At 40.8% G+C, this 24,501-nt stretch overlaps 1 protein-coding gene across 4 annotated transcripts; it reads right to left on the bottom strand.

The window, feature by feature from the left end:
- Window positions 1–1,636: 1,636 nt before the first annotated feature.
- On the bottom strand, window positions 1,637–24,441 carry kcnc2 (potassium voltage-gated channel, Shaw-related subfamily, member 2). Of its 4 annotated transcripts, XM_049761265.2 has the most exons (5): window positions 23,021–24,441; window positions 6,395–7,328; window positions 6,109–6,279; window positions 3,989–4,083; window positions 1,637–3,473 (listed from the first exon to the last, which is right to left on the bottom strand). In XM_049761265.2, the coding sequence occupies exons 1-4, from the start codon at window positions 23,579–23,581 to the stop codon at window positions 4,022–4,024; spliced, it is 1,728 nt and encodes a 575-aa protein (XP_049617222.1). In that variant the 5' UTR covers window positions 23,582–24,441; the 3' UTR covers window positions 1,637–3,473; window positions 3,989–4,021. The 4 variants fall into 4 exon arrangements, with proteins under 4 accessions (XP_049617222.1, XP_049617219.1, XP_049617221.1 ...); XM_049761262.2 differs by having other exon boundaries at window positions 1,637–5,052; XM_049761264.2 differs by having other exon boundaries at window positions 1,637–4,083.
- Between the last annotated feature and the right edge of the window lie 60 nt (window positions 24,442–24,501).

Below are 24,501 nucleotides of genomic sequence, written 5' to 3'. Positions count from 1 at the left end.
GCCTTATATAAGGACAAAGTTTGAAAATGGGCCATTCATTGAAGGTGCGCCTTATAGTCCAGTGCGCCTTATAGTCCGGAAAATACGGTAAATTAGATTACAAGTTACTTTAATAATTACAACCCTGTTTAAGATATAAACAACACCTTTTTTTGTGCATTTTTAACTGTGAAACGATTTGGCCTGTGACAAAAATTAGTTTGACACCCCGCTTCCTGTGACTAAAGAAATTCTAAATATAAACGGAGTACACATAAGTATCCCACGTGCTCAGAGGGCGTAAAGTGTTGTAATGGGCAGCTGAAGAGCGGGCAAGCTTTCTGTTCAGGCACACACATAACATCCCGCTGCGTCTTTACAGCTCATACCGTTTTGTTTTCTACTTCCTGAAGATAATTTTAGTTAACCCCGCTGAATTAATGCCGTCATTTCCAGAGTCCCTAGCTTATCCCACCAAATAATACCCTCACGGTTGACAGTGAGGTGCTCCATGTGAGTAATTTAGAGTGTTGCCGTGGCTTTTTAAGTACACGTGCGGAATAAAGGCAATAAATGGAGCCTCCACTTTACCGGTACCTGAGTCACTCTGCGCTCTACGGCGGCCTCATTACACGGCACTTAACGGGATTTAAATGTCACGTCGTGCTATGACACATTTTGTTTTGCTCCGGGAAAGACAAAGGTTTGGCATCACTGCTGTGTTTTTATCAAAGCAGTTTAAAGATGTAATGAGGTGTCACTATACACACGGAATTAATTCTGAATGATGATTTAATAGTGTTTTTTTTTTTTTTTTTTTTAAAGGTCGTCTTCCAAATAAACATATTCGAGAAAATTAAAATGACTTTTTCTTACTTGCTAATGTGAAATTCAAATTATGAGTTTTCTGCTCTTTTGTTTCATTTTAAGAAACTCCTCCTGCCCCCTTACCGGGCATGGGAGTTAGTTGTGGGTGGACGTAGGATGCAGAGGGTTCTTTTTCCTTGAATAAAACACACTCCCAGCTCCGACTGTTTACATCTCCGTGGCACGTCTGTGGCTGTTTCCATGGTAACCCGAGTAAAGAATGCCTCAGAGATCCAGTGCCCCAAACGGTGCTTAATGTGAGACGTGAGTTGAAAAGTGAAGAGGTGAGAACGAATGGGCAAGGAGCAAAATGGCCAAGTGTGCAAATCTGTTGATGAAACGTACCCAAATAAATAAATAAATAAATAAATAAATAAATAAATAAATAAATAAATAAATAAATAAATAAATAAATAAATTCAATGTCTGGGTTTCCACATCTAAAAAGACAAGGCAGTGATTGTCTTTGTGGGCAGATTAGATTGACATAGCAACACAGAGATTTTTACCTGATTGGACAAAAAATATATATGTTGACATACGAAGGAAAATAATGGACTGTGGGGAATATATTAAATAAATAAAATTAAATAATTAATCATATAATATAATAATAAAAATAAATGAAAATCACTCCACTTAAATGATTGAACACTCACCTGTGCCATGTTGACAAATAAAAAAAAAAAAACATTATTCGTGTCAGAGAATGTCCACATTTTCATAATTCACAATTCCACAAACATCACACATCGAATTGAGAATTAAAACGAGAAACCGAAGCCACTCATTAAAAGATAAATAGTTTATGTGAATCTTTCACATAGTTTTCACTTTTCAACATGATATACAATGTCAATTTTTTTAAACCTTTGACACAACGGTTCTTTTTTTTTTTTCTTTTTCTTTTCAGCATGCACTTCAGAATGCCAACGAAGGCTCCACGAATACAGACTCGAAACTAGAATTTGTCCTCACGATAAAACATACAAAACGTGAACTCGGATCAAAAAGCTCGACACGTTTGAAGACACAGTGGAGAATGAAGCACAGCGTTGGACTACCATGACTTTCACAGGATAGGTCCATGAACAAACAGTAAGACACAAAAATACAGATTCTGGATTCAGAAAAATAAACCGTTTTTTTTTTTTTTCTTCAAGTTACAACATCCTAAAAATACGCAAAGAACGATACTCCTTTGTCAAATTCAAGAGTAAAGCAGCACAAGGAGGATTGTGGGCCACCTGACAGTCCTCTTCATCATTCGTCTCGATTTTCTACTATAATCACAGTGTGGATTGGCGCTTTCGAGTTCTCAGATTATTGCAAATCTAACAAGGAGCATTAGGGCCACTCTTGGACTCCGCCAGGGATGTCAAACTCATTTTTGTGCCGTAGTTTTCTTCCATTTATTCAAACAAAGGGGGATAGGTAATAAAAAGTGCTTCTAATATCTTAAAAAAGATAATTTGCAATTTTTGGTATTTTAGCAGGAAACTTGTACATAACTTACTTTTGCGGGGCACATAAAATGATACGGTGGGCCCGATCTGAGCCCCCGGTCCTCGAGTTTGACACCCTCGATCTAGTCTGGCACATTTATAAGGAAATTAAAGGCGATTCCAAGCAAGTCCAATGGAGTAATTTCTTTGGATTGGATTTTTTTTCTGAATTAAAAAAAATATTGAAAATATTGCAATATTAATTTTATTCTCATAATTTTCCTTTTCAGTGTGGCCCTAATACACCTTTTTATTACAAAACTCTGATTGTTTAGGTTCAAGGAGTTGCTACTGTGCAACCATTCTAGAAGTCCCACTTATTTTTTTTTTTAAGATTGGTAAATTTCTGCTACACATTTACTCCAGATCCAGAACCCCCCCCCCCCCCACCCCCTCCCCATTGGATACATTTGGAAGAATCAACTGATTTTAGCCACCACTGAGTCATGAGGAGTCATCTGGTCAAAATCATTTGGTTCATTTGCAGCACTAACGCAGGGTCATTGCATGTTCAATGCACAGCGGGAGACTTCTACAATGGCGCTTGCATCACGGTGGGGGCGGGTTTTCCAACTCATCCGTTTCTGTGCTAATCCCAAAAGTGACGACATCAAAAGTCCACCGAAATGACCTTTCAAAAATGTTCTCAATAGGATACGCACGTACATAAACACACAGCAGAGCGTTTTAACCGACTTGAAATTGACCAAAAAAGCAGAGATGACTTAGCACAGTTGTCTCTCGATACTGAATATACTGGATGTTGGTAATATGAAAACACTCCATTTTAGAACACAAAGTGCCTCAACTAATACACTTATTGCAAGGGAAGAGGGAGGGGGAGGGGGGGGGGGGGGGTACCATAGCGAGATTTGAGTGTCTTGACGGTGCAACTTAGCAACCAAATGCCATGGGTGACTTATTTACACAAGTCTATGGGAGCAGGTGTCCTGTTGGCTTTGGCTCAGGATTAAATGCTTTGTCACAGTCCTCCTGAATTCTCGACGGAAGCTCTTCCTCCGTGTGCCGAGCGGGAAGCCGTCTCCTAGTGGTTTTTACGTCGACTTCCTCCTTTATTGTTCTGTAGGAGTGGCTGGAATGCCTCCAAATGGGGTCGTCCCACTGCAATAGGTCCTCAGATTGTTATACAGTCTCACCCCAGGGAGGGGGGGGGGTTCATAAAACCAAAATTTTCAACCTGTCTTCATCAGAAATCTTGCCATGCAGGTTGTATTTTTTTTTAAATGCATGCACAAGAATGAAACATGGTGTATTACTATCATTGTGTTTAAGATGGAAGTGATCAATAATTTACTTAAAAAACAAGAAGGATTTTTTTTTTTAAGAGTGCTCATTTTAGTTGATTTTATGTTGGCCAATCTATGTGCAAAAAAGCATCATCTGCAAGCCAGTTGCTAGGCAACCATTTGCTACTGGTAGTAATGGAGGAATGGGTGAGGTCCAAGTTTGTAAGCCTACACCTGTTGGAGCACACTGAGAATTGATTATAAAGTTGAAATTCAAATAAAGGTTATTGAACGACCTCCATCTTTAAGTGCATACAACCAAAAAAACATCGGGATAGAAATGTTGAGGGGGTTTTCGCATCGAACCCGCAGACCCATGCAGAGGGTTACCTTTCTGCCAAGGCGCTGCTTTTCCCAAAGCCATTAAGATAGAACGCCACTCTCTGCTTGTGTGAAACCAGTAAACACCATCTCTTTGCAGTTATCTACGAGTGAACAACCAGAAACATATGTCCATATATGTGCAGTCATGTGGAAAAGGAAGGACAAACCGTCTTTCTTGATTCATCAGGACTGGAAATTCTAAAAAGTTACAAAAATTGTCTCGGGAATATTTTAACAATTGTATTTAATGCCAATGTGAGCAGAATCATAAAATTTCTGATGTCAAGTTGTTCTGGAATCTATTGAGGCTGACTCAACAGCGCCTCTGCAGGTTGAAGCTAAGTACTGCACTCCGGTCCCGATACTTAAAACCAAATCAAAAGCCGGTGTCCGGTACTTCCTTTTCCACATGGCGGCATATATATGATATTTTCACAGTGTGCTTGATGAGGTCTCCTCTGGTAACATGGCTTGCAGACGACCATGATTTACAGAGTGGAGTCCATGCAAAAACATGAGCAAGTGAAGAAGTCGACAAATGTGTGTGACAAACGCTAAGAGAAAAAAAACTAAATTAAATGAAAATAAAATGAAGCAACAGCTGTCATTTTTTTTTTTTTTTTCAATGGAAGCACATCTTTTCCCTCTGGGTATGGAAATAGAGCGACATCTAATATCCCTGATTATAAACATGTCTTTTATTAAATGTTATGGCTGCTACTACGAAAGCCATCAGTCAGTTTTTATTGCAATATGACAATATGAAATAAAAAAAAAAAAGGGAAACTTCAAGTGACACAGGAGGATGATAGCCAAGCACACTCAGGCTGATCAATCTTTGCTACAGGTCTAGCCGCAATATCTAATATAGTTCATTTTGTGATTGGATATGGAGCGGGTAATGCAAAAAAAAGTGCTGTGACGCCGGACGTCTCACAGGATGGAGGGAATAGGGGATCGGGAACGCCGAAGCGGGCAGGGTGATCCGTAGGGTGAGGTGACAGGAGACAACCTCAGGGCGCTACCAGCCATGCCCGCTATGTTGTTTAAGCTTCGAGATTTCTCGTAGCCTTCGGATGGGGCGTGACAAAGAAGTGGGGGTGGAAGTGGTGGTGGTGCGGGACATGAACACACACAGGCAGGCAGGCAGGCAGGGAGGCAGGCATCCAAGTCCAGGCCGAGTGAACCATGGCAAGACAGGAGACAGGAGTGAAACAGAGCAGCTATAACATTGTGTATGGTGAGAGCATGCACAGATTATTACCCGAACAATCACAATAAACCACAATAAAGTTAATCAATACTTTCTTGGGGTCACAGATTTTTTTTTTTAGGGTGGATACGGTACGGTCTTGAATGACTGACTGTGGCAGCTAACTAATGTTAGCAAACATAATCTTACCAAATTAACGTTAGCCTAAAAACAAGTGTCGGCTAGCTAGTGTTAGCAAACATAATCTTACTAATGTTACCAAACTCACATTAGCCTAAAAAACAGTGTAAGCTAGCAAAGGTTAGCAAAAATAATCTTATTAATGTTACCAAAGCCTAAAAAACTTTGTAAGCTAGCTGGTGTTAGCAAAAATAATGTTACCAAACTCACATTAGCAAAATAATAATAATACAAATAAAATACTGAATTAATTTTCTTGCTTTTTGATTTTCAATTGCCCACTGAAAATAAATACTGTAGTACCCAAACAACCTAACAGTTTAGTTTTTATCTCCATCGCTAAACTACGATAAAATTATTGCTCGACTACACTGATTTTCTTCAAGAGTATGAAACTAACCCCTCTCTGAGCAAGTGGTCTTTTAACTGCTGGCCCATGGACCCAAGCCATCAATTTTCATCAGTGAATTTGTAACAAGTTTAATAACTACCCTTACAGCAACGTCTCCTCATATCACCCTAATGGTGGGCTTTAAATATTTATATAGGTAATTCCAACAGATGGCTTTTAAAGCTATCTTGGATTGCATTGGCATAGCAAACCTCTATAGATACTTGCCGAGTAGTAATTATTGGTATTCCTTGTAACTAATTACTCGTTACTTGGTAAAAAAAATAAAGGATACCAGACACGATTGTAGTCAGGTAAAAATAAAAACGCAGTAATGCATACCTGTTTTTCTTAGGCTCCCATCTGCAGGACAGTTGTAATCGCTAGCAGCAAGTAGAAAACATGTCCCCCCACTTCGGCGGTCCTGTTCCCGGGTACTCGACCTTCGCATGGGGACCCTCTCCTCTGGAGACATGGTCAGGTCGCTGCCACCGCTACAGTCCGCCGATAAAACTGCGAGCGGTAATGACCATGTCATACACACTCCAACGTTAACGCTGGAATTGTTGTACTGGTTTATGAGTTGGTTATAATTTCCGTTCATTTCAACGAGAGAAGTTGGGCTTACCTGAGCGGTTGCGTTCAAGTACCCGGCCGCCTTTGACGTGGCACAGGTCGCCTTGAGTGCTGTTGCAGGTGGTGGTGAGATCGGTTTTGCAGTAAGTCGGGGATCCTCCCTGTACTGCCTGAGGAATATGTTTCTTCCTCTTCTTTGGGAGCTTCTGCTTGGCCATGGCCAGGGAGTAGTACATCCCAAAGTTATTGACGATAACAGGCACGGGCATGGCTATCGTAAGCACTCCCGCCAAAGCGCACAATGCGCCCACGACCATGCCGGACCAGGTCTTTGGATACATGTCGCCATATCCCAGAGTGGTCATGGTCACCACGGCCCACCAGAAGCCGATGGGAATGTTCTTGAACTTGGTGTGGAGGCTCGCCGTCGGATCATTGGGCTTAGCGCCAATGCGTTCGGCGTAATAAATCATCGTGGCAAATATTAACACTCCCAATGCCAGGAAGATGATAAGCAGCAGGAATTCATTGGTGCTAGCTCGTAGCGTATGACCCAGCACTCGAAGTCCTACAAAGTGACGGGTGAGCTTGAAGATACGCAGGATACGAACAAAACGCACCACCCTGAGGAACCCCAACACATCCTTGGCAGCTTTTGAGGAAAGGCCGCTCAGGCCTACTTCCAAGTAAAAAGGCAATATAGCCACAAAGTCGATGATATTGAGCAGACTCTTAACAAATTCCAACTTGACCGGGCAGAAGGTCACCCGTACCAGGAATTCGATGGTGAACCAGATGACGCAAACTCCTTCCACATATATGAGCGCGGGGTCAGTCTCTATCTCGTACTGAGGTCCCAGATCGGGCAGACTGCTGTTCCGCATCGCCTCCGTCTTGTTGATGACGGTATGGAACGCCTCATGGGTCTCCAAGCAAAAGGTAGTGATGGAAACCAGGATGAAGAACAAAGATGCAAAGGCAATAAACTGCAGGAGAGAAGAGAAACACACAAGGCTCAGTTTATTTGACCCGATAGAGTGGCTAAGCCTCCTTAGAAAAATCAAGATAAATCATTAACTCTTGAGCTAGAGAGTAAACCCAGACAAGTTTAATTAACTTGCTTCAATTTAAATTGCCTCTAGAGAGGGATACAATCTATTAGCAAGTGAAACAAACAGGCACTTTTCTCCGCGCTACGTGTTGACATGAGGTACGGGAATACGTATGATTCTGTTTTGAAGCACCATCGTTGGCAATTTCCAACACCATCAAGTGAGATTATAAATAGCAACGACGCTGGGAGTCATTATGCGCTTGAGAAGTAACAAGAAAGCTCTCAGGGTAAACACAATTTAACTTTTAGCTAACGAAATACTCTTATAGACAAAGAGAGACTCGTCGGCGGAAAAAACATTTCCAGCCCATGTGAGCGAAAATACAAGTTTGCGTGGCTTTTAGAGAGAATTATTATATTCATACAACCAACCACAAAAAGCCTATGACTAATTCAGAGACTGCAGACAATACAGCTTGGCTTTTTATACAGATGAAACGTTGTTATACTTTTTCAAGTAAAGTGCATGTAAACATTTCATCGGAATTAAAATCAGGATTTTCCTCATTTTTGGAAATGTCCAATTCTCCAGTTGGCAGCAAGGGGCACCTGATCGGTTGCTACTTTTAGCACACGATTGTGAGTCATCGTTGTTATTATCCAGGAGGGTCTTCAAATGGGTGATTCTCAGAAAGTATGGTAAGACACGAGAGCCCAAAAATTAACTCGTTTAAACTCATCTAAGAATATATTCCAGAAATAGTGTATGGAACTAACGTGAAAAATATATTTATAAAATATTTATATTATAAAAAATATTTAACATTTATATTAAATGAATAAATGAATAAATATATTTATAAATTTATATTTATGAATATGTAAATATATTTAATATTTATTTATAAAAAATAAAACTCTTCACCATGATTGTCACGTAGCTTATTTGGGTATAAAAATATTTTTTCGCTCTAGGATCAGAATAGAAATTAATTTTTTATACAAATGGCAAGAATATGATTGATGGTGTAAATACCATAATGAAAATGTTTTATCAGAAGTTATCTTACCGCCGTAAACAAAGTCAATGTCATATTCAAATGCACTGCTAAGTTTTTCTTAGCCACTAAATCAACGTCAAAGACACAACAAAGCACTTAATTATATTACGTATTGTCTACCCCAAAAGTGACAGTCAAATCAACATCGCTTTCATTTATTTGACCCTTTTAGATGCAGTTGACGGGGGGGGGGGGGGGGGGTGACTGATATGTCCTTTTGTTTATTCATGGTGCTCTTAACCGTCACACTCGCCGGGAGTCACATTGAGGACGGACTGCTAAACGTGTGTACTCTGCAGATTAAAGTTGAAGAAAGATAAAAATAACGCAACATAAATAGAGATATTGAGGTCACTCTTGACTTGATAGAGAGGAGACTTTTTTTGATAAATGAATTCAGTCAATCAGCTGTACACGAGTGGAAGGATTCGCTTCTTAATCAAGGAATTATATTTTAATTTAAATCAAAACAATATTTTGGCTGACACCTACCACCCTCATATTTGTTTCTGACTTTAAAAGGCCTGACCTGGTGAGTGACGTGGGAGCCAGCAAATGAGTGTCAAACAAGCTGCTTCTGAATTTTTTTTTAATTTTTTCTCATATTTTCTGGAATTAATGAATGGAAAAATGATTGCGTTAAATTACATCTATTAATCTATTAAATCCGCTTTGGCGTGCTGTGTAATCGCGGCAGGTCTGGAGGAGGGAACGACTCACGCTGAGAAACAGGCATGATGTCTAATTTTTTTTTTTTTTTAAATCTGGTTCTAAAATTAAACACCAGTTAAACCAATATTATGTTGTGCATTTCACTGAATGGCTCATTAAAGCTCATTGTTGCATAATTTAACTACCACGTAATTGACTTCCATCTCTTCTCATTCTATAGAGACCAGCCTGGATAATATAAGGTTGTATTGAAACAAAAGCAAGCTGAAAATAAAGCCCGGGAGAAAAAGGTCCCAGAATATCCAACAGAGGAAATTTTCCTTTCATCAAACACCATGCGGCACACGTCTTCCCTTGATCATCTGCCGCCATGGTAACACCACCTTCATCTTTTTTTTTTTGTACAGCACAAGATGGTGAATTGGACGATGCAGTATGGGAAGATGAACCGTTTTGTGCTATTTCTAGTATGCTGTTTATATCAATGGGTGCTGCTGTTTTTGTTAGCAAAAGAGTTCCTCCTATACTATAAGACTTAGAAGAGTCAATTTTGAGGAGCAGCTTTGCTCACCCCACCCCAACTTCCTGCTGCATCAATGCCAAGTCTGGCTTCCGTTACCATGACGACCGAGGGCAAGGGCTACAACCAGAACAAAAAAGCCTTGACTGTATTTCCATCTCCGAGCTGCCATATTCTCCCCCTCAATTGTAACGTGAATCCATCGCAGTGTAATGTTTGCCCATTAACGAGAATGACAATGAAGTGACATCAATAGGCGAGCGGCAGCAAAAAAAAAAAAAAAAAACAGAAGCAAAGAAAACATTTCGAAGCCACTGCACATGACAAAAGGATTTGCTGATCCCCTTGTTGTCTCCCATCATTGTCTCCTGCTGTCGCTCCCACAAACACACAAACACACACAAACACACACAACTCATTATACAGCCGTGCCGTGACATGACAGCCAGCTCGCTAGGGGAACGCTGCTAAACCCATATTGCTTTTGGCAGCCAATTGTTTTCCGCGGCTTAAAAAAAATAGCCTTTCAAAAACGTCTCTGCTCATTTGACTAATTCATTTTCGTTTTAATCTGATGTTTTAAGTGGGGGTAAAAGCTTCTGTCGACTTGTCACTGTCACACAGGGTCAATAGAAAGGCCAATTTTAAAGACTGGAGGTAATAATACAGTGGTGCTTTGACTTATGAGTGTAAATTGCTATGTGACCATACTCAAAAAACTCGTATCTCAAAACATCTACGAATTGCGACGCCGTATGTGTTAAAATGTATGTCGCTTACGCCACAGTATCGATGCTAATTCTTTAGCTCATCTATGAGACACTTCATAGTGTGTTAGCATTAAGCTAGCAAACTTTTGCAATACAAAACTTGTGTGCTTTGTTGACATAAATAATGCAGAATTCCCACAATTTTCCGTTGAATTAAATAAGAATATAAGGAATAGATATGACAAAGCGTCAACGAACGTACAGTATTCATCCATTGAGACTAAATAAATGCTACGTTACAGCCTCCAAGTCAGATAAAAATAATGTCTTGACAGTCCCGGGGAGACTGCGATACTAAATATAACTCACTCGCGCTCTTTTATGTGTTCACGTCTCTTGTTAATATTTCAGCAGCTTGCCTATAGCTGACACGTGCCGTTGATTCATGACAGCGTGGGTTGATGTTTATACGAGAGTTCAGCGACATGTACAACAAACGTCTCGATGCCATGAAGGCGGCTGGTTTAGGGTTAGCGCTGCGGTGGCTAACGCTAACCCCAAAATTTTCAGTGAAGCTAACACAATTAAATGCTCTGTGTCAGATGTTTTAAGAATTATTTAGATTATCTTTTAGATGGCTAATTAAGATATTGTACTATGCCAGTGGAAGGAATGAAAGAATTTTTAACTGCCTTGATCTCGACATTAAAACATCTTTCCTCTCTTCTAAATGCCACATTTGGGATTTGAAAGTAATACTTCCCCATTCCAGCCCAAGTCTTCACTAAAAAGTTGTGATGGAGTTTCCCACTGACGGGGCCCAATTTTCAATAAAAGACACAACCATTTAATTTGATGTGTTTAAATCCCAGCTCCCAAATCCCGGGAGACTAAAGTTGACATTAATCACATTTCAAGGCGAGGACACATCTGAAAGTCTGACGGGATAATCTGAAACAGGGGAGGGATCAGAAAGACGTGGCCTGGATGGTAGACGTGCGGCCTCATTAGACCTCGTCTTGATATTTTAATAGCCGGCAGCATGTCTGAGTCGGTATGTCGTGAAGCGGTTGCCGCTTTTGACAACAGGATCAGAAGAAATGAGTAAAATATACTATGACGGATAAAAAACAGTCCATGTAGATTAATTTGTCACTTATTAAAAAGCTGCCATCCAATTGAATCTAAATAAAGTCATATAACAACTGTTGAGTTCATTTTGTTAGCTTAATGCTAGCAAACAACGCAAAACGATTAGCATCTATGTTATAATCCTTGACGTGACAGATACTTGATGATGGAACAATAAAACTAACATGTATTCTTTTCCATCTTTAATCTATTTTTTAAGTTACAACTGAGGTTTGACGTTTTAAAGCTAATTTTAGTTTCTACTCAGAATTTTTTTCTCTTCGGCGTAGCAAACGATGTGTGCTATTTACCTTTGTGTGTCGAAATGAGATGTCTGTGGACGTCTTTCTCTGTCATGATTAAAAGCCTAGTTGGCAGGCATTTGCTCAGCCCTCCCATGATTTCCTGAATACATGAATATATTATTGTCATTAAAAAGGAAAACGTGCAATTACACGCAGAGTGGAAATGAAAGTACTAAGTGAAACAAGGCGAGCACAAGCGTGATACATCTCCCTTATTGTGTGACCACGTTCAAGGACGCACGCACACACACTTTCCTCAAGTCTCTTGAGTGCCTGCCCAGCCATCATATGTGAAATTCGGAATTAGATGCCACAAGATGGCGGCAAAGAGCGACAGGTCTAAATGAAACTCCTCAACTCATTTTAACGTAGTTCTTAGATATGAGTTTTGGGGTGACAAAGGAGCATAGAAAGAAAAATATAAACCTGCAAAACTCAATGCTATGTGGAAATATTGCATAAAAAATAAATAAATAAATAGCAGATCTTTTACTTTGGTCTGATCCATTCATTGACATAGTGCATGGCAGCAGCTCAGCGTTATTCAACATCTTTGCCGAGAGATGAGGTAGGGACATCTTCTGTTGCTATGACGATGAGGAATGGGAAAGCGGCGGTTGCGGAGCGTTGTGACAAAAGACAGAAGATGATCCGACAAAGCCCGTACCGATCGAGCTCGAGCTGAGCTGAATTTTGATGTGTCTTGACAAAGCAACATGTAAGCAAAAACTTGGACCTGTGGTTTTTGCCACCGTGATGTCAAAATGGAGAAAATTCATTCAGATGTTTTGTATGTGTTCATATACCAACCAAAACAAAACAAAAAAATGGCTAAAAAAATATTATTAACGGCAATTGACGTAGCTGGCACTCCTCGTTAAAATTCCCATTATAGTATTTCACGTCAACAGCACTCAAAGAGTTAAAAAACAACTTTCAATTTTGTGTTTTAAAGGTTTCCAACCCCAAAAAAATTCGGGAACTTTTTTCAACCTTACTCATTACTGCCACCTGCAGAATTGGAGTGAAACGACAGCCGCGACTGCTTTTCACATTTGTAAATTTACAGTCGGTGCGGAATAACTGGCTAACATCAATTATTCACATTCTGGGGTGTTTTAAGGCCACAAAACATTGGGGGATCAAAAAATACATTTAATAAAAAATTTTAAAAAATTATTTTGGTACCCAATTAAACCGATCTTTTGTTTATTGTCCTAATCAATAAACCAGAACTGTTGACAGACAACAGTAGTTTTAGCATGATGCTTCTACTTTTGGATCAAAACCCCAGAGAAAAGTCACATTTATTCAAATATGCAACGACAAAGTGCCAAAACGCTCTCTGGAATCAAACTTACCATTAGTGCAATAATTGCATTTCTGTCTGAAAGCTGATTAGATAAAAAGCCTCGGAAACAAGGAGACAGCAGTAGAGAGGCAACCGAGCGCAAGGAAGGGAGCTGGCCATGCTCAAAAAAAAAGAAAAAGAAAAAAAAAGAGAGGCATGAAAAATGGAAGACAAAAGCAGATTACAGACATGGTGAAAGAAAAGAGCGAGACAATCGAGTGACGATAATGAATGTTGCCGCTCATTGTGGCTCGCTCGGATTCTGACCGTCCATTGTCCGACTATTGCTCTTTAAATAATACAGATAAAATGGAAAAGCTCTCATCGCCCGCGTCCATTAATCCAAATTGCACTCTGTTCTGGAAGAAAAATGTCTTTAATGATTCATGAAGCGGCTCCCATTACTATCAAACAGACTGGCAGAGTAGCAGCGCTATGCAACCAGTGAAAAGTTACGCATTTTTAATGTTTAAGTATTTAAAAAGACGAGTCATACGAGGGCAGTTATTCCATTTTTTTTTCTTTACCTGTAATCAAACACAACGTAAAATATATATATATATATATATATATATATTTAGAAATTTTGCTTCAACTCAATCGACATTGTGCTGCTCCTTTGCTTGTGTATGTCTTGGCCACAAGGGGGCAGTATATTGGCGCCCATCTCATTATTGTTTTATCTTACAGCTTGAAACACTTTTAATGTACACAGTGGGCCTAACATTTTGAATTTTAAAAATTCCTTCCATCATCCACATACCAGTTTTTAGCACACATGCTAACATTTGAACCTCACGAGTACACTGGAGCAGCCCACCAGCGGATATTTATCAACACCGGGCATTATGGCTGAACTTATCTGGCGTTTCGCATCGAGTTAAGGCCAATTACCCTGGAGGAAGCGAGCGGAGCCCTGGCAAAATAGAACCGACTTAGAAGAGGAGCACACAAACAGAGAACGCAGCCCCGTAGCAATGATTATTACACAAAACACTTTCCTACATGAACTCGAGACGTATAATAAAACTAAAAATAACTCTCTGCGAACCCTGTGGCGAAATAAACAAGGTATTATTTTACTCTGAGTTAATACAGATTTTTTTTTTAAACATTTATTCTGTACTGGAATTCTCAACAATACAGATTCTGAACACTGTACAGATTTTTAGTCTATGGGGAAAAAAAATATTCGCTGGTAAGATTCCCCAGATGGAGAGGTGAAGAAATGAAGACAGCTATGATAAAAACATCGCATTGTTTCCCCTGAAGGTGACAAAGATATAAGCAAGGCGACAATAGATAGAGTGACGAGATTGATGTTCGCATGAAATGAATTGCCAAAGGCGAGAACTGTAACACGTTCAAAAATATGAGAAGACATTTGTGGACAAGCACAAATGAGTTCAATAAGGGGGGGGAAACGGTTCTCAGAGCGTACGTTTTTTTTTTTTTTTTAGATTTTGGCTCACCATTGTGTCTGGGTGTCACCTTCTGCCATGAAAGCATGCCAAGGAAAACAAACACTAATCCCTCCCTAGACTCTCCACTGGGTTTGTGATTTCCAAATTCTCCCAACTCAAGGTCACTGCCATCCATGGTCAGACAGTTAGAGCAAGTGGGAGGCGGCTTGTAAACTCAACAAGGATATAAATTGTTTGCAAGTCATCATTTACCATATTGTGGTTATAAATTGTAAGAATTGCACATTGTGGATTTTAAAAGCAACAAAATGGGTGTAAACTGGATTAAACTGAAAAGTTTTTGAATAAAAAGGAGGACGTACGTTGCCAGAGGCTTCCCATACTCCAGGGGGGGACAAAAAAAACACTTTATATGCACTATACTAGAATAGATTATTTATTATTTTATTTTAATGTTCGGATGACGTGATATCTCAAGGCTGTTTGCGCCTTGAGGTTCAGTTAGTTCCTCCTGTTGACAAATGATCAGAGTCTGACCTCCCGCTGCAGCCATTTTACACTTTAACTCGATTCATAAACGTTCTAAAAATAAACCTTTTTTGTATCAAACGTATCACCTCTCTGGAAGAAGATGGGGAAAAAAATTAAAAGAGTAAAGTAGTGCAATTAACACAAGTAGGTTGGTTTCTGGAAAAATATACAAAATTATATACAAATACGTCTCTTGATGTAATTTGCCAATATGTTGCAAGTACGTATTTCCTTCAAAGGAAACCAAAAATTAGGGAACGCTCGACCTTCCTATAATTGTGATTGTTTGATTCCCCCCGCCCCCTTTAAAGAATAACCCTGAAAGAGCCGTCTAAGAATATCCTTCTGATGGGAACAAAAAAACCTGAATGTAGGCCAAGTCAGTGAGGCACAGTCGAGGGGAAGCCAAGAGACTTGGCCAGATTTGAGTTTATTATCCCTAGTGAGTCTGTTTTTTTTTTTGACCCAGCCCATTTCTGATTGATCGTCTTGTCTGGCTCAACAGGTGCCGCCTCATTGGCTCCCACGGAACCCGTACTTAGAATAGTACCAGTTTTAAAAAATAAAGATCTGGTGGTTATGTCCTTTTTTGGTGGTCTCCGAGATGATGGAAAAATTTTGCTTCCCAGGATAACACAGAAACTTTAGAAACCAAGGATACCGAGGTAAATAAAGTTTGGGATTAATGTCTACGTATTAAGAGATGAAAGCTGCTCCGCCTAAATGTCTGGATCCAAACACTCTCTCCACCAAAACGTAATCCATTAGCATCCTCACTGAGTAATTATTAACACAGAGACGGGAGATATCCCTGGCGACTCGGGCTCAGACAAATGTATCTGCCTTGGCCCAGCTGCATACATTATTGGAACATTACGAAGCGCTGGGTGTCCCATCCGCATAAAAATTGATGTGTAATCATCTTTGCGCTGTGACTTTGTCCGTCTTTGCGACAGCTCCAAACTTCTCCCGATAGATCGTCCCTAGACGTAAATCAATAATAGATCAGTGATCAGATTGAATGACCTTTTTTTTGGTTTACCCTAAATCCCGAAGAAGACATGATCTGCAACTGAGACCAAGACTCAACTAAACTTGAAAATTGTAATTGGTACGTCTGGATGACTCAGAAAATAATTACCTCTATTCTATCTAACTCGTAAAAGTCGACCTTTTCTCAGGGTCTAATCACTCTTGCCTTGTTCGGGCGTCTTCCATTCCTAACATGACAGTTTTACAAGTCCTTCTTGTCATTGCCGCCAGTATTCTCCGTCATTAAACATGAATGGTTACAGACTAGTTGGAAAGAATTATCACGATCAAGCCACTTGAGGAAACTTGAAGCCAATAAGATTTAATTTGTCCAGAGAACTTCCACTAGTAGTGTAAAAAAAAAAAAATAGAGCAAAGTTTTTTTTGTTTTTTTTTTATCAGATTGATGATGACCAGAAGCGCAGCTGCAAAAGTCGGTCTTCTTTCCGTATTGAGTAATGTGACTCATCCTACCCTTTCCCGTTGCGCTACTTTACACTAAAGATGAAAAATAGACCTCTCGAAAATATCCAGTCATTTCATCAAACACCTCCCCTCGAAAAAAAAACGACAACAGTTATTGTTTGGGTGAATTGAGGTCCCTCACACACAGACAAACCAATCATTTTGACTGAGTAAAGCCAAAAATAGTAAGACAGTTCCGACTTGGAAAAACGGACAATTAAAATGTCCCAGATTAAGATGACTTGATTTAATATCCGAATAAAATTTGGTCACGGAAATAATCTTGTGACTCAAGGTATTGTAAAAATCACAACTGCGACCACACGTCATTTCCACATTAAGTAGAAAGGTTTTCGATGCTTTAGCGCTGGTCTCTTACAGTCACTTGCGTAACCTAATTCATCACAACCGATAAAGAACTTCATGAATCAGAGAGGTTGAAGGAACATTAGCGGTAGCGAATTAGCCCCCGCGGCTAGTATACAGTGGCTCGTAATAACATTTCCACAGGCCCTGAGCAGGACAGAGACACCTTTTTGTGGTAGCTAAGCATGTACGGTATATTTTTGTCAACGTCATCCCGCGATCAATACGTACACAGGAAGTGCATTAGCATTGCGGTGTGACGGCGGGAGTGGGAGAGCAAAAGCTTGCCCAGATGGCGTCAAGGCAGGGCAGCGCCACTATTGCTAACCTCCCACCGTCTGACGGACGAAGATCAAAACGGGCTGAAACGATTCTTGCGATAACTATAGCGACGGAAAAGGTTAGCTTAATTTCCAAATGCATAGGGTTAGGTATGTTTTTTTTTTTTAAATCCTTATATGTTGTTCATTTACCATACACGAAAAGCTCTTCCTTGCCACAAATTAGGTTGCTCACCACTGACCACTTACGATGATCCCGATTCCCCATTTCCGTCTTTGGAAGACGGTTCTAATGGAACAAGAGTTGCGGTTCGAGGCGGATCAAAAACATAATTGCCAGCGTCTGATGAGAGGGTTATATAGTGTTGGTGTTTCGAGTGTGATCAGAGATGGTACGGTATTTAAATGTGATATTGTTAAATTGAATCAACTACCAAGTAACACGTTCTGCTAAATAGTGGAGTGATGCAGAATGGTGATATGATGGGCTAGCATAAACGTAGATACTTGTTCGAAAAAAAAAATGGGATTCAACTCCGAAAGATCAAGAAATGTAGTACAAAATATAGAAGAAAAATGCTGTTGTTTTTTTCTAAACCGAGAAAAAGCTAGCTTTAGCTCAATTATGCTATCCTAGCAGTGTTAGCTAAAATGGCTACATTTAGTATTGCTAACACCTGTCAAAACAAAAAAAATGCATTCTCAGCATACTAGCAAGACCCGAATATATCCGAAAACATATTCGGATCAAAGGTGACGATGACAAATCGCAGGAAGCGAAGGAAACCCCAAAACTGCCGAGTCATTGCGTGTCCTACGATATCACTTTCACCCAGATACTGAACCGGGACCGATTTGGAAGCAAGTAATTTGACTTTGGAAGGATTACACATTTATGCTCGCTGTAGCTAAAAATCTATCCTTGATCCTGGAGTTTCAGCCACAGGCCTTCTCGGATGTCACTGTGACTAGAGCTCAATGACATGAAGCTATTTCGATGCCAGCCGATTAAAATGGACTCGTAAGAGTGAAATTTCATTCGACATTCTGCTCTCGGTAGTAATACTTTGACACTCCTTGTTAGAGAGCGAGCGGAGTAAGGCATGAACATCATCCTCTGCCTGGGAGTCTGATGAGCAGGTCTCGAGGGTCATTAGGGTCACCGCAAGTCTGAATTCAGTAGAGAATTACTAATAGGGTTGCTTCTGCCTGGTTGCTATCACTGAATCGAAAAAAAAAAAACCTTTAGAGGGACTTAAAGTCTGCTGCGAGAATTTCCATTATTATTATCAAATTGAGTTGTGTGGAGGGAGAAGCAGTACTTGACTTTCAAATGTAAATATTTTTCACTACTACATAAAGAAAAAACAGTTTCAGGCAATTTTCCATTTCTACGATATGTTTGCGGTATGCGAGTCTCAAGAAACGCATATGAGCCTGACAGTGAGAATTTCCATTATCCCTTGAAAAGAGCGAGCCTCCGGGTTGTGCAAAACGGTGCGGAAAAAATGAAAACTTTCAGGCCATCTGAATGTCCTTGAGAAACATTCCGTCTTTCGGAAAAAAATCCAATACGTATGAATTATTCACCTCAACATATGGCTGATAGCTCTTATGAATTTCAACACAGAGGTGTCGCTTCACCGCCTCTGCTGGTGGTCCGAGCGTTCATAAATGCATGTGAGAACTAAAAGCACATCGACTGTATATCTGAAAATGCCAACGGAAATTACCATAGACAAATTATAATTATAGTAAAAATATTTTTTTGTCATTCATAATGCAATACAGTGATCCCTCGCAACTTCGCGTTTCGTTTATCGCGGCTTCACTACATCGTGGATTTTTTTTCCAAATTAAAAAACAACTTAAAAGTCAAAATAAAACTTCTAAATTGAGGAAACGTGTCTAACGTTTAGGACAATGTAGTATTGCTCGAAATATTCGTTTACATTCCTTTCGAAGTCCGTTTTCGCGTGTTAGCACGATCACGAATTAGCATCTTTCCGCTAACATGTTAGCCTGCCCAGTACTTCTTGTTGGTGACCATACTTCCCGGATTCCACTTATCGCGGGTTGTTTTTGGAACCAATAAAAAGATGTGTTGAGTGCCCCCTATATATCAAAATTGGAATTACATCTTGACTGATTCCAAAAATATTTCTCGTGATTTTAAAACGACCACAATGGAGTCAGCACCAAACATTGTTACTTTGAGACAAACGATCCACGTAAATGAATAAATAAATCTTTCTTGCTGCCAAATCTGGCGCATGACTTGTGATGCCAAATAATTTAAAAGTTCCTTTGCAAGTGAGTGAGCAAGTTTTGCATTTGAGGAGCATGAGGAGAGACGACAGACGAAAGCCTCGACGGGACGCCGTATATAGCCGGCAACTGCAAAGGAACGATTCCATTCATGCGTAGTGAATCGGTCGCTTTGATTAACTATCCAACAAGCCTCTCTCTAATATTTTCTGGGTGTAAACAGATGCCTGGAATTCTGCGTCCATTTTTTTTGTCCATATAAATAGAATCACAGATATCAAAATGCGAGGAAGCAAACATTACAGTATCATCAACAATGACTCATAGCACAACGCTAGCGTCAGTGTGCCGAGTCCTTATCCAGCCGTGCTCGCTGCTCCATTACGCCAAGCTGTTACAGTTAACAGCATGGGCGTGCCACCATGATTGGCGGAGCGGATTAACGTGACTGACAGCGGCTGGCGACGTTCCCAGCTGCGTGCAATAACCGCCTACGCTAGGACAGCTAGCTTGGCCTAGCTGGCCGTCAGGGCCCGCCGCTGTAACGAGGTCTCGGCGTCTGTTCCCGCCTCGAAGGATGTGTGACGGGATTGGATAAGGTTTTCAAAATGGCCGAAAGCTTCCAAACAACAGTGTAGCTATTTAAGCTAAGCTTAAGATCAGGGGATGCTTTGAGAATAATTGTCAATTTGTTTTGTATATGTGAAGCCTTTTGAGACAGCTTGTGATTTAGGGCTATATAAATTAACTTGACTTGACTTGACTTAAATAGTGCTGGCAATTTGTTAGCATCGCTAACTTATATAGCGCAAGTGAGTATGCATCTATCACATGTTTTAAAAAATGTGCTACTTAATACTATTGATGAGCCTCCGGTGAGGATCGTTATTTGTTTTGAATAATTAAACAACTGAATACAATCGTCTATGTACATTAGTTTCAGGATTATGAACATGCTAGCTGCATGGTGTTGATGCTTTATGAGCCTCTTTGTTTTGCTAGTCTCTAAATAGCTCAGGTTCACTGGACGGAAAAAAAAATGGACTTGTATCCTCATTCTTAAAATTTCGAACGAGTTCAAGACATGCTTCATCCTGATCGTTTTCACACATCAACACTTCCAGTTTCAGCTGTGAGTAAGAGTGTATCACTCAGATAAAATCGGTGAAATGCTCATCTGTCAGTCTAGTTCAGAACTCCGATTAAAAGATATTCATGTCAGAAAAAGCTGACTCACACGGATATGTCAACCGGTCCTAATTTTATGGCGCCAGAAGAATGATTCCCAGCTGTGTATTGACCCTGCTATCGCTTTTTGTGCTTGGTCAGGATGTGCGCTACTTTAACTGATGCGTCTGTTGATGTGTTTGGCCTTTCTTGTCGGGTTAATAAACAGAGACTGTTGTTTTCGACTTCTTCGCGGAAGGACCTTACTTCAGTTTACTTGAGTTTTGTTTAGTTTAGATAAGGTTTGCGTCACGCGTCAACGCGCATCATTTCCAAAGCATCAACTAACAAGTCGGCACGTCAGGGGTAACCGAGCAATAAGGGCGTTCATGGTCGAGCAGGTTTCTGAAATCAATCCGTTTCACAGAGCAGACGGATCTGAATGAAAACAGGCCGCGGTGATGACGTTGCCATGACAACTCGGAGGCTGAGCGTGCAGCCCGGCTTTGGTTTCTTCAGGCGTGCGGCAGGCGGCACCCAGACGGGTTGGATTTTCTTTAACCTCTTAAGTGGAAGAAAGCAAGCGTCGGTCTCGGATGAGATCATAAACGGACGGGGATGGGAAGCGGACATAGGGGGGGGTGCGTGGGTGAGGGTGAGGCATGTGAGGCTAAAGAGACAGAGGGGGGGGGACTACGGGACAGGCAGTAAAATCCCCACCTCCGAGCAGATATGGAAAATGATATCGGTGCCGTTTGTTATTTGTCTTAGGTTGTTATCGTCGCAAGTTTGTTCCCGTCACAGCAAAAGAAATATGAGGGACAAACACATTAACACACCTTACTGATGTGTGTGTGTGTGTGTGTCTGTATATATATATATATATATATATATATATATATATATATACTATAATTTGTACAATATTACAAATTTATTCTTGAAATCCTCCTCCTAAAATAACTTTATTTTCATAATATTACAACTCTATTTTCAACTTTATTGATTTCAGAAGTCTGTAGTCAGTTTGAAGGCGATTGCATGAAGATCGGAGAGGCTGTGTGTGAGAGGGAAGCGCGAGCAGGACGGCTACAACAATAGAAACAGCGTGGGGAGCCCACGGAAACACGATTGCTGGCACCGGCGCTTGCGAGCAAGTTCATTAAAGGGACAGTCGTGTACTTTTGGGTTTCGGCCTCGCCTGGAGACACAAACGTATCTGTCATCGCTACTTATATGTCTGTATACGCAAAATCAGAATTAGAAATGTTAGTTAATTAGTTAACCGAAAGAGGAAGTTGAGTTTAAATGTACGCAGCTCTGATTACAGCCAACTGGAGAGGTATCTTAGCAACACTCAATATCTAGAGGAGGCTGGTCACCTTTTGTCCGGGTTGTAATTTTTGTGTAAATATTAGCGGCATATGGCTAACACAATTCATCGTTTGCTTTACCAACAATCGGGCACATCGTCAAAATCGTAAAATGACCTCAATGGCAGTCTCGGGTGGAAAAGTAGAATTTGTTTGCTTGTGATCAGTAGTGCATTTATGTGAGGTCTGATTAATAGTGTGCTTGTAGAATAAGAATTTAATTTAATCATTCGTCAATTTTCATTGATCTCATAGAGCCGTCACGTTGATAAATATCACCCTCCGCTGTCGACTAAAATGAACGTCACAACTTCACACTCAGGCGTTTTAATGACACATGACCATAGCTGGAAAACAGGTTAGGGGAGGCGATGAGAGCTTGAAGTTCTACAGATCTAATCGGTTGGATTGGAATCGATAGATAATTTGCATTTTATGCAAAATTGGCGATTGATCAGATTCACAAAATAGATTAGAGCAAACACAATCTTGTTCACTCCAGGTAGGTTCTCTGCTGCCAACGTTAATCACGTTTTTTTGTCCCTGATTTTTCCAATTTTTTTTTTATTCAAAAATAAAATTATATATTTAATTTTTTACTCACACACATTTTCCGCATATTGAATGTTTATCAGCATTTTGGGGAAATCTTTAGGATTTAATTGCCATTATTTTTTCACAATGCATTTTCATATATACATGAATTTTAATTAGCTAAACATTAACTAGCATAAGCATGGGTTGATGTTTGAACAAAATTTCTAATTTAAAAATTATTCTGTTGCACGAAGCATAATATTACAGTGGCTTAATGTAATATAAACTTTTTTGGACTTCAACCATCACGTGATTTATGAACACTTAGTCCTACTATTCTACTAGACTTTGACGGTGGTTATTATAAACACAAATATTTTTTGGGAGGTGTCAAAAAGTTTAAGAAGCACTGTTCTCCGCGCGTCCATACCCTGGCAGCCCTGGAGGAGTAAGGGTCCTCGAAGAGGTTCCAAACCACCGGCTGCCACTTTCTCCACAGGCTTCCGCCACTCCCGTCGGCCGCCACGTCCTCGATGCCGAGCCTCTTGCCCACGTCGTCGTCCTCCTGCTCCCCGGTGTCCACGTTGAGCTCAAACACGTCCAGCGCCTCCTCGGCGTCGCGGTGCTGCCGGTACGTCATCCAGCAGCACGGCTCCACGTCCGTCTCGTCGATGCCCCAAAAGGAGAGCTCCTCCTCGAACAGCGGTCCGCAAACATCCGCCGGGCAGTGGAGCTTCCCGGTGCGGTAGTAGTTGAGCACGTAGGCGAAGACGCCCGGGTGGCGGTCGAAGAAGTACTCGTTGGTCCGCGCGTTGTACTCGATGAAGCCGGGGACTTGTTGCAGCTGATCCAACACCGAGCCGATGTCCGAGTCGGAGGCGAGCAGGGCCAGGCGCGTCCCCGGTAGGGTTTTCAGGGTGCTTTTGTACGTTTCGTGCCTGGTGCCCCCGACGTTGAGGATTATCCTCTCGTTGTCGTCAAACTTGCCCATCGCTCGGGATCAGACATGACTCGATGGAGAAGCGGGTGGAAGTTGAGCGAGTCGGTGCGCACGCACCCGCGGGTCCACGGTCCTGATGCTGGGCGGTCAAAAAGGTCCGTTTGGGTTGCCGGGCTCATCCGCTTGACGCCCTTGAGAGTGTTGAGTTAGGAAAAACGCAAAGGTGCCCATTGTTGTGGCATGGACTGAGTCAGGACGACGGTAGCGTTTACGCGCGTCTCCTCCTCCTCCTCTTCATTCTCATCCGCCCCTGCCCTCCTCCAAGACGCAAAGACGCGCGTCACGCTCGCTCCCCCCTTCCAAAAAATTTGAACGCACATCTAAATATGTAATCCTGGCATTTTTAGTTCTCTATCCGTTCTTAAAGATGAGTCATGCGTTAGCGCTTCTCCTGTTGATTTTTTTGGATCGACAGTAAAGGAGAGGAAAAAAAATCGATTTTATTTTTTGGGGGGGGGGCATTTTGCAATTGGAGGACGATTTAAGCATTAAAAACTTATATTTCAAACAAAAAAAATGTGATAAACCAGCATCTAATTAGATTGTATGCTTTGTATACATTTATCTCAATTTTAAAATCAAATGTAATCCAGACCGAATAACATTTCTATTGTAATTCAATATTAACTCAAATCATAGTAAATTACAGCCATGAAATTCAAATGACACTGTATAAAAAGTCTACACACCCCTGTAAACACGACTTTCCAACACCAATCAACATCTTCAACGATGTCATACTTTCTCAACATTCGTCTTATGTATCCACAAGGGGGCGCAAATTTCTCCTACCAACGCCAATGATTTATGTGTCACCATGGGCGTGTCTAGCCCATTTTTTTTGGGGGGGGGGGGGGGGGGGGCGGCACTGAAGCGCCCCAAGAGTAAATCCAAAACTTGAGAGGTCAATA

The sequence above is a fragment of the Syngnathus scovelli genome, chromosome 22 (assembly GCF_024217435.2).
Source record: "Syngnathus scovelli strain Florida chromosome 22, RoL_Ssco_1.2, whole genome shotgun sequence".
NCBI lineage: Eukaryota > Metazoa > Chordata > Actinopteri > Syngnathiformes > Syngnathidae > Syngnathus > Syngnathus scovelli.
Note: the sequence above shows the minus strand (reverse complement) of the source record. Positions and strands in the feature narration are given on the sequence as shown.

Coding starts and splice junctions, on each gene's coding strand:
- kcnc2 (XM_049761262.2), bottom strand. CDS start 23,581: ATGGGCAAGTTTGACGACAACGAGAGGATAATCCTCAACGTCGGGGGC. Junction 7,329..23,020: donor ACTCCTCCAGGGCTGCCAGG/GTATGGACGCGC, acceptor TCTCTCCTGCAG/TTTATTGCCTTTGCATCTTT. Junction 6,280..6,394: donor ACTTGAACGCAACCGCTCAG/GTAAGCCCAACT, acceptor TACCGCTCGCAG/TTTTATCGGCGGACTGTAGC.